Source organism: Asparagus officinalis, chromosome 6, assembly GCF_001876935.1.
Source record: "Asparagus officinalis chromosome 6, Aspof.V1, whole genome shotgun sequence".
NCBI classification, from domain to species: domain Eukaryota; kingdom Viridiplantae; phylum Streptophyta; class Magnoliopsida; order Asparagales; family Asparagaceae; genus Asparagus; species Asparagus officinalis.
The window spans coordinates 14,058,865-14,070,203 of NC_033799.1; the positions used below are offsets into that span (position 1 = coordinate 14,058,865).

The following is an 11,339-nucleotide window of genomic DNA, read 5'->3' on the forward strand; positions in this document are numbered from 1 at the left end:
TATTTCTTATCTATTTTTGGATTTAATTTTAGCCATTGATTATCAGTGGTATATAGGCTTTTTCTCACATTTTTCACCAGAGAAACCTGGCCTAATTAAGAGAGAAAAAGAAAGAAGAAGAGGGTTAGAGTTTCAGTTTGGTGAAAGGATCTTGGTGAAAGGATCTTGCTCAGCCTTCTCAGAAAGCATCTTCAACGTCGTTCTTCATCATTCGATTGTCAACCTTCGAGAAGTTCTGCCCTTAGAATTTATCATCATCACCATTCTTCACAAAGCTTCACTTCATTCATTAGGAGAATGGTTTGCATAATCAAAGGGCTGTAAAATCTTTCCAGTTGCACTTAATTGTTATTTATTTTTTAAAATCAAACTAGTTTTTATGGCGTACTAAAGCCGGGATAAATTGAGGGTTTATGGTGTACTCAAGCCGGGGTTGAATTGAGGAATTTGTCATCAGCTAGGGCTAAGGATACTCGTGAACCAAGAGTTTAGGTTAGACAACTAATCTAGAAGAAACTATGATTTCAGTCTTTTAAGCTTATTGAATCGGGTTTGTGATTCAGAAGAATTTTCACATAGTGAGGAAGCTGTTGTGCGCAACAGAATCGACGAACACGAACACAAACGAGATAGGAGCATAAATTAACAACCAAAACAAGCACCACACAAGCAAGACACCGAATTTATGTGGTTCGGCAATGTGCCTACGTCCACGGGGCAAGGAGAGGATATATTTCACTAATAAAGGGAGAGAGAGTACAAATCGAAATTACAATCACTCAATAATCTCACAAATATAACCCTAAATCAAAACTCTCAAATCCTTCACAAATTCTCTCACTCAAAATGCTCAAAAGGTTGCTAATACTTCCATTAAGAAATCCTAAAAAACGTGTTGTATTTATACAAACACCAAATCCAAAACTAAACATGAAACAAAAAACAGCCCAGGAACCTGTCATCAGTCGATTGATATGAAGCATCGGTCGACTGTCGGTCGACTGATAACATGCACAAAAAACTGCACAAACTTTCATCAGTCGACTGAACGAGTTCATCAGTCGACTGATCGCCTATCAATCAACTGAGCAGAAAAGAAATCACAATTCCAGGGCATTTCATCAGTCGACTTATGCCTGTCATAAGTCGACTGATGATACTATTCACCGAAAACCTGATTTTTCAACAGAAGCCTCTTCGCGAGAGTGAAGAATTGATGTAGGATTGTTTATCCGAACCACTATAAAATCTCGTGTGTTCTTGTTGTGATTATTCTTATGATTATTGCGTTGCTTATTATCTATTTTATTCTGCCAGATCCAACAGTGTTTTCCTTTTTTTCTTTTTTTTTGGACATTTTTCCTTGTATCTATATACAATATACTAATCAAATTTCATAAACAATCTTACTCAATTCTTGTTTCCAATCTTAATGCAGATTTTTTTTTTCTAATCAAGTAGCGATAGGAATAGGACATGGACCATGGTTATTCAATATTCAAATTATCTCGAAAGAGTGACTCGCTGCTATTAATACACTGGCGGGTTCTTAGACAAATTCAGTTTCATATATAATTAGAACCATAAATTCCAAATATTTCATAAATATCAAATAATATTTTACTACATTCATTATTTTAGAGGTCATGAATCAGCTGCTCCGGAGGGTTACCCAAGGAAGGGAATCAGCCTCTGCCGATTCATTCATTCTGTTAGAACTAGAAATAGCGAAACGGGAGGCGAAGCTGTAGAACACAGTGAGACTTCCTAACTGCCTAACTCTGGATTAATTGTCAAAACAGTGAAATGAAAGCAAGATGGCAAACTCACCTATGCGACTACCATTGATTGGACGGGCGAGACAGACCAAAGACAAAAAAGGCGAGCAATGACTCCCATGGGTGCATTCGGTCCGGATACAGTTCGGATATGACACTTATCATATTCATATCCACTTTCTAAAAACGGATACGGATACGGATACAGATATGTGTCAGTTGGAAAAAATCAAAACCATATCTGCGCTAAACGAAAACGGATACGGTTCGGATATTAGAGAATCGAATACGGGCATGATCATGGATACAAATCGGATATTTAAGAAACGTATATGACTCAGACATATATCAGATATGATAAAAAACTGTATAATCACATAGAATAAGATAGTACATACAGATTGAATTACTTATCTAATCTAAACCTTGAAATAAGTGCTTATACTATAACAGTCTCATTTAGCTTATGGCACTAGGATTTTAGTGACATGGTGGAGGGTAGTGGGAAAAATGCGAACTGTGTTAAGTAATATGCAAATCAGATATATAATGCGTTCGTTTGTAGCCCAGCAGTTAGGTTAATCGCCTTATAACTAAGTGGTCAAGGTTAGAATCTTGGCAAGTGCATTACATTGTTATTCATATTTTTTGTTAAAATGAACATCCGGATATCCGAACCGTATCCGCTAGTTGAACCCGATTACCGTATCCGGAACCTTATCCGAGTAAAAAAGGAAAATCATATCCGGACTAAAAACTTGCTTGAAGACATGGTAACCAAAAACTGCTACCAAAGTTTTAATTAGATGATCCAAAGAAAGAAATCCCAAATAAAAAGATGATGCATCTAAGGAATTACTGTTCATGCTAGTAAACACTACAGTAGATATTGGAGCATGAACAATAAGCATGATCGGGCCCTACGCATTCTAAGTTACTGTTCATACTATAGAAATTTACTGTAGCATAAATAACAAATCAAATTTGTTCCTACGTACTTGAAGTTACTATTCAACCTACAGTATTTACTGTATCATAAACAGTAAAACAAATTAAATGTATTAAAACTTTGATCATTCTTTAAGTATAGAGAAGTAGATATGATTTCTAAATCAAATGTATTAAAACTTGGATCCTTCTTTAAGTATAGATAAGTAAATATGATTTTTAATTTTAAGCGTATAATAATTAAATTAAATGTATTAAAATTTAGAGAAAGACAAGTTTAAAATGCACTGTTTAAAAAAATAGGGGACCGTGCTTTGGACAGGGTGCACACTAGCATAGGAAAATGGGGGAAGAGGTGCAAAGAGAGAAGTGATTGCAACATAGAGAAATTCAGGAAAAGTACTCTTGTTAAATTCCTTCATTTTAATGAAGTAAACTGGTATATATTATATTTGAAAGTTTTTGCAGATAAAACCATAGAAAATTAAATGGGGGAACTTGTTTGTTCTTAAAATTGACTCGCGGGGTCAAACGTGATGTACACAAAAATTTCCCCTGAAAACGTAGTTATTGAATTATAAATTTACATGCAAATCACGCAACTTTATCTCATCGCCCACACAAAAGGAACCAAATACGTGACATGAGAAAACAAACAACAAAATAAAATAAAATTTTCCTTCTTATCCATTTCTTGTGAAAAAGGTGGTCCCCACTGCGGGCTGTTGCCCAATTTGCTACGTAACCATAAACCGGGCTATGGGGCCGTTTTGGTCCGGTTCAAATCTATTTTTCAATTGCAAAACCTCGGAAGATTTCTTCCCCACTCTTTTTTTTTCTTTTTCTTTTCTTTTCACTTTTTTGAATGAAGAGGGTGTCTAGCTTAGATTAGATATTTCTCATTCTCACTCACTGCAAAGTAAATTGGTAGTTAAAAATATAATCTAATTAGAAGCTAAATTTAGTAAAATTAATAGTATTATCATCTGATTTATGCATTTTACATTACGATTGAAACTTAATGAGAATTATTTTACATAAGATTATTGAGTATTTTGTATAATTAATATGATGAAAAAATGACCATTTTGAGTTACTATACATTCATTGTTGAGATTATGGCATATGATTTTATGATGTTACTTTAGAAGAACTTCAAGTAGAACCCGTCTAAAGCAATTGTAAAAGAAGAATATTGTTAATACTAAAAGTATGCATTTTATAATTTCATATTTTTATGTCGATCTTTTAGGAAAATATTTTTCTAGTTGAAGAGAAAAGATATTAGATCTAATAAAATTAGTTTGAAATATATATTGTATCAAGTAACAAAAGCAATATCAACGTGAAAGACAAGCTTAACAATGATGTTTCTTTGAGATATTTATATCAAATGGAGAAGAACAAAAGTAAATTTAATATAGTTAGATTGATAGTAAAAGAGTATATCAAGACACTATACGTACTCCATCGTCCAATTGTTTACAAATTATTAGGTAAATAAATATCTATTTATAGATTTATCCAAACCATCTCTTTCAGAGGTATATTTGAATAAAAAGAAACAAAACTAAAATAATTTACTATGACTAGATGTTTATTTTCTCATTTCTTAAGATATATATATATATTATTAAAGTAAATATTCTAGATATTTAAAGGAAAAAAAAAAGAAAACGTTATGTAATCAATGTAAATACTTTTATTATAGGAAATAAACTCAGATCTCACGGGAAAAAAATGGTATATCTTGCAAATTTATTTCATATAAAATTTTTGCTATATTTGCATTGCATCACAGCTTTAACACCGGTCGGCTCGGTTCATTAACCAACCACAGAACCAACGGCGGCGGCGTCCAGGCTCAAAATCAACCGTCCGATCTTGTACGGACGGCTCCAGATCCTCATTATTTGTCATATACTCAGGGAAGAAATACAGTGTACTTTCTCCGAGAAAGCAACATAGGATCACCAGATTCACGAGTCTCTCACACATGTGGTGAAGAGGCAAACTACGTATCCCCTTGATTCTCTCTCTCTCTCTCTCTCTCTCTCGAAATCTTTGCAGAGGCTTTGGATCTCTCTTCCTCTCTCTAGATCTTGGGTAAGTTCTCCAGCCTCAGTTTCCTAATTTGCTCATTAGCTATAGATTCTCAGAATCCCATCAATTTTGATTTCCCGGATTGTACAATCTCATTTCCAACCATACCCATATCAAATTTCTTGTACTATCTACTTCAATGGTTAGTATTTTGATCAATAGTTGATAGAACATAGAGACCCATATGAAATTTTCACCAAGAAACCCATCGATGGATTCAAACGTGAGATCTGAGAGTGAGAACCTTCTATCTGCTGTTGTCCCCTTGATGAAGCTTTTGACCTTAACCTTAATTGGCCTCATCCTTGCCCACCCAAAAACCCAACTTGTCCCTAGAGCTACATTCAAGCTCTTGTCGAAGCTCGTCTTCGCCCTTTTCCTCCCATGTCTCATCTTTGTCCACTTGGGTGAGTCCATTACTTTGGATGAGATCCTTCTATGGTGGTTTGTACCCTTCAATGTCATCATAAGCACCCTTGTCGGATGCATCTTGGGCTACATTGTTGCCCTAATTTGCCGCCCGCCGCCCCAGTTCTTTAGATTTACTATAATCATGACTGGATTTGGAAACACGGGTAACCTCTCGATTGCTATAATTAGTTCGGTGTGTGATAGCAAAGGAAACCCCTTTGGTCATGATTGTCGCCGTACTGGAATCGCCTATGTTTCATTTGCTCAGTGGGTTGCGGTAATTCTGGTATATACTTTGGTTTATCATATGATGGAGCCTCCAATGGAGTACTATGAGATAGTATCGGAGAACAATGAGATTGAAGAGGTCCCGATTAGTAGTACTACAAACATCAGCAGACCTCTTCTTCATGAAGGAGAATGGCCGGGGATGCATGATAAAGAAACCGAGCATTCAAAGACACCATTTATCGCTAGAGTGTTCATGAGCATTTCAGGATCGTCTCAGGCTAGTTTCCCCGATCTTGATTTGACTGAGACAGGGAATACAAGCAATGCCAATGCCGGAACTAGTAGCCCTAAGTCTATCAGATGCTTGGCCGAACCAAAAATGGTCAGAAGGATGAGAATCGTGGCAGAGCAAACTCCAATCCAGCATATTCTTCAACCTCCCACTATTGCTTCGTTGTTAGCTATTATTATTGGGCTTGTTCCATTACTGAAGAGTTTCTTCTTCGGGACCGATGCACCGTTATCTTTCATAACTGATAGTTTGGAGATTTTGGCTGGAGCAGTGGTTCCATCAGTGATGTTGATTCTTGGCGGTATTCTTGCGGAGGGGCCTAATGATTCTTCTCTTGGGCTTCGTACAACTATTGGGATTACGGTGGCTAGGCTTCTTGTGCTTCCTCTGATTGGGATTGGGGTTGTGGCTTTGGCCGATAAGATGAATATTTTGGTGCAAGGTGATGAGATGTATCAGTTTGTGCTCTTGTTGCAGTATACAACGCCGAGTGCAATATTGCTAGGGGCTATTGCGAGCTTGAGGGGCTATGCGGTGAAGGAGGCTTCAGCGCTTTTGTTCTGGCAGCATGTTTTTGCTGTGGCTTCTCTTTCGGTTTATATCGTAGTCTACTTCAGGTTGCTTTCCTATGTTTGAGGTTCGCATTTCCTAAGCTTTATTTTGTTTGTTTGTTGAATGTTTGTTTAGTAAATAGTGGTGAATAGACTGTACTATATGTTTGTTTGTTTGTTTATGGCAATTAGGGTTTGGTTGGATATACACCTTTGTCTCAGAACAGTCATCTGTCCTCATTGAAATTTTTCAGATTTGCTATTTGATTACAGTTGCATTCATTTCTACATATTGGAAGTTAATTTGACTTTTTTTTAGTCGGTAACAGCGGTGTTGATTTTAGTTGTGTTTATCAACATCAATAATGGCATGTTGAACTTAGGGTACTTAATTTATTAATTTTAAAATTTTGATATCGGCTATGTCTGATCAATATGCTTTCATTCGATGCATCATAAACCAGTGACCAACGCCAGTGAACTGTGGTAGGGCTGTGTTGTACTACACTAATCTTACTTGATATTTGTATCATTCTAGTGTTGGGAAGTTGTATAATTTGAGTGGGTGAAAATTTTATCTAGTATTCTCTCATGATGAGAGCATTTGTTGTGAGACTCTGTTAATAGGAAGTTAAATTGGAATCCGATGCACACAATTTTGAATGTAAAACTCGTTGTATGGTACGGTAATTTGCTTATGTTTTCGTACGGTAATTTGCTTATGTTTTCTGTGAGTACATGATCTTCTGTTTAGATTAATCCATTCTATATTCCCCATTATTTAGTTTCTTTTTACTATTTGATTGTCGTCATTTTTGTGTTTACCTACTTATTCTAGTGTCCGTTTAAGAAATGTTTTTGTTGGTCCCATCTGATCTAGTTGATTATAGAGACGATAAGACAGAACAAGTAAGTATGCAGCCATGATGCTAATGAAACCAAAAGCAAGCAGACAAACTACTAGAGCAACATAACCTAAAATGCATAAAGCAAAGAACTTTCATAGGGCTTAGAGAGAGTGCCGGCCGAAGAAAGAACAACCTATAGTGTCCCGAGCATTTTGAAAAATGGACACTGAGAACTATCAAGTTCAACTACTTAATGTTTTGATGATGCACACAAGGAGATATAGGAATGGAGAAATCTTAGTGATTAGTGATAATCGTACATAGGACATGGGTTTCAAGTATCTGAAACTCCAAAAGTATCTGAAATAGGAACTTCTAAGATTTGATACGTGTCCATGTTTCGTGAATGTATATGCGAGCGTGAACACGAATGTAAAAACAGCAAGCTCATCCACAATTCGGATACCGATCAAAATCTTAACTTGGCATGATCAGGATTGAAACCTTTCATATGAAAGTACAATGAAGTCCCTGGATAATATATACTTTGATAATCTCCGATTAATACTCAGAGACCAATTACAAATATTTAGAAAAACCAAGTGTTTTGGGACAAAATTTCCTTCATAACCTGCAGATTTCCCTGCATTACTAGAGTTCTGCGATCAAAGTCACATTTTGCCATTCTGTATAAGAATCTCAGTCTCCTGAGACAAAATTTCCTCCATAATTGCTAGAATGAGTGATTCACCAGTATTCTGTAATCAGTTGTTATCTAATCCAAAGGGCCGATAGTTATTAGGGACTATCGATTGAAATTTTATAGGTTTAAAATTGGATCAAGTAAAATTAACAATCCACAGTGTGTCCAATCTAATGAGTTGAGTCCATGCTTTCTTCTTCCCTACTTATGGCTAGGCCTCATTCTGAAAACTAGTTTTGTTACATTCGGTACCATCCATCGATTCTACTTAATTTGAAGTCGACAACACAATTTTTGTACAAAACTCCTTAGAAATGATTAATTTTTCTCAGTAGTATTTGAATACGAGCAATGCTATAAGCCTATAATCATGCACTATTCAAACCTGTGGTACCTCCTAATTCAACTGGATATTTGATACCCTTTTGTTTTGCTCTCTCAAAAACTGATAGGTATACTGGTGTCTTCTTTTTTTTTTCTTTTTTGAATTTTATCAAAGTAGCTATCTGTTTGATTCTTTTGTGATACTGTAGTATGATACAAGACTTGGATGTATGTGAATGTGCGTTCGACACTGTTTTTACTAATAAAATGGAAGTTATATTAAAATGTGTTCAATGCGTTAGGTCCATTGTGGATTTTGCATGTGATGAATTATGCAAAATGAGCAATAAAAAGTAAATGCCATCTTTACTATTCCCTTTCAAGATACTATAGACCTGTTCATTGTGACCTTCACATTACAAGTCACATACATGGGAGTGTTTTGGTAGCTTGCAACTGGACTGGTTGCAACTGCATTTGCATGCAACTGGGTTAATTTTGTCCAGTGCAAATATTTTTCTGTTGTTGCTACCATAGTTGCAAATATTCCTTAGTTGCAGTATGACTTACGTCTAAAATGGCCGCAAATCACCGTTACAACTTTATTGTAATTAATGCAAATTTATAATAAAACAAACTTAATATCTAAAAAATCTAAGAAATTCATTAAAGATTTAAAATAATTTTAAAAACTTATTGCGATAACTTATTCAAAAAATCAAAGTAAATTTATTTTAAATATTTTTCCTAAAAATATTTTTTTAAACATTTAATAAGATAATTAGCATTTGCTTATTAATCCCTTAAATCTTCATTTATATTGCAAATTCATCCCATGCTAGGGATTTTGTTAATTTCTCTAACTCTAATCGGGTTAACGCTTAACTCAACATCTAAAATCAACCAAGGTGCACCTGAGTTTTTCTCTCATGATATCTCCTCTAACTCTATAAGGGAATATAACCTTTGGAAAAAGCTAAGGATTGGGGTCTGAAGAAGCTCCGAACCATTGGAGAAGAAGAATTTAGTGGGTTGGGGTTTTAGTTGGAGCCGGTTGTGAGTATAAACCTGTCTGATAAGCTTTTAAATGATGTGATTACTGATGGGCGGGGGTATATAACTAGAAAACCCTCTAATTTTGTTAAAGTTAACGGGAGTTCACTCTCAAAAATAGTATCACCTAACAAGAGGGACGCATTTGCAAGAAAGTTAAAGATCTGAGGGACTAATAAGCTGATACTGAGATTGGAGGGAGTATATGGCAGTTTAGGACGATTAAGGTACTAATATGCAATTACCCATTTTTAAATTGCGCGCATGATGAAAGTTGAACATACGTGAGTCTACTATCATTTTAGCTATCCCTGGAGGGATGTGTTACTGAAATAGATCCCGAAAACAAGCAGGATTATAAAATAGATCCCCAGGGATCATCTACTCATCAATAGTGGTTCCTAACATTTGCTAATGCATCTCCACCTTTTATTTTATGGATAAGCACAAAATGAAAGATGGTCCTACAAAATAAAAGGTGAAGATGCATTAACAAATATTAGGAGCCACTATTGATGGGTAGAGGATCCCAATCCTTAGCAAAATGACCCATTATGTAAGGGATTTGTTTGACCTAAAATTTTATACTTTTAAACCTACACAATTCTCTATGTTTTCATACTTTACTTGCCTTTAAATCCAAAGTGAAATAAAATATGCATGCCATAATAAGGTATAAAACAACATACTATATGATGCCCCGTCGCCTTCACTATTATAATTTGAGTAAATCTCCTAAATTTTGAGTTAATTTAAAAAAAAACCTAAACTATGAGGTGTGTCTCAAAAAACAACCACATCCCCTTCACTATTATAATTTGAGTAAATCTCCTCAAATTTGGCTCAAATTTGGGTGCATGTTAGACAACCCCCTCAAACTTTGAAATTTTGAGAGAACCCCCATTCACCATGGGCTATCTCATAAAACATTGCTGATCTCTACCCTTTTCTAAAAAACTCAATTGACATCGTCACTTCAAAATATAAAATGACCTATTATCCTTTTGGAGGGGGAAAAAATCTATTTCAATTAAAATAAACTCCCGACCAATAAAAAGAAGACGCGAGTCATTTTAAAACAAAAACTTTCTTTCTTTTTATTATTTTTGGAAATAAATTTTAGTATGATAATTTATAGCATATTAATTGTAAAACTTTTACTCCAAGGTTCTTCTTTCATATATTTAGATATATATAAGATTTAATTATATATTATTATATTGCTGCATAGTATGATGGTTGCAATTTGGCGCCCGCAGGAAAAAATTCTTGGCTTCACTACTGTGAACCCCAAAATCATTTTAAGTTGCACCAGATCGATTACCCAAGTTAAAATATGTGTAAATCTGGAATTAACAAGCGACCTGCCTAGTAATTAGTGTTAATTTGGGGGTGGATACCAACCTCTGCACCGGCGAGGAGCTCCGACGAGCTCGATGTCGACGAGGCAAGGCCACGGTGAGGTCCAGGCTATCTTCGGCAGCGCCCCACGCGAGCTCTGCGTTCGAGCTCGAGCCCACGTGCGAGCGCGCTCCACCAACTCTGGCTTCGAAACGCAACCCCTGCGTTTGGGCGATGGCGTCCTTTGCGCTTCGAGCGCTCCCACCTCTGCGTTCGGCGCCTCGATTGCGTCGAAGCAGTCGCTGGGACAGGCTTGCGCCAGCCCTCCACCTCCGCCTATAAAAGAGACGACTCCATGCCTAGGGTTTAGCCGCTGAAGAACTTCCCCTCTCCTCCGATTTTCTCCTTCTCTGGTGGCGGCGGCCTTGCCCTAAATCGCGGCAGAGGCGATTTTTCTCCAGCTCTCACACGCGATTTTGAGAGGAGAGAGAGGGATTTAAAAGGAGAGAGAGAGAGAATTAAAGAGGGTTTAATTGTGGGGTATCATTTATTTCTCAAGTTGAGAATTGAAACAGGGGTTCATACCCTTTGATTATTAACACGATGTACAAGTGTTTATCTGAGAAATCTCAGTTTGAGATACGCTCCTAAATTGTAATTTCTTGCTTTTTTAATAAGAAAATTATCTGTGTGGCCTCCGCGAGGACGTAGGCAGTTGCCGAACCTCGGTTAAGTCTTGGTTGTACTTTTCTATTC

At 36.2% G+C, this 11,339-nt stretch overlaps 1 protein-coding gene across 1 annotated transcript; it reads left to right on the top strand.

The window, feature by feature from the left end:
* On the top strand, positions 4,715–6,604 carry LOC109845262 (protein PIN-LIKES 2-like). The gene has a single exon (XM_020414496.1). The coding sequence runs from the start codon at positions 5,014–5,016 to the stop codon at positions 6,397–6,399; it is 1,386 nt and encodes a 461-aa protein (XP_020270085.1). The 5' UTR covers positions 4,715–5,013; the 3' UTR covers positions 6,400–6,604.

Bases quoted from the DNA above. Each gene is read 5' to 3' on its own strand.
- LOC109845262 (XM_020414496.1), top strand. From the start codon at position 5,014: ATGAAATTTTCACCAAGAAACCCATCGATGGATTCAAACGTGAGATCT.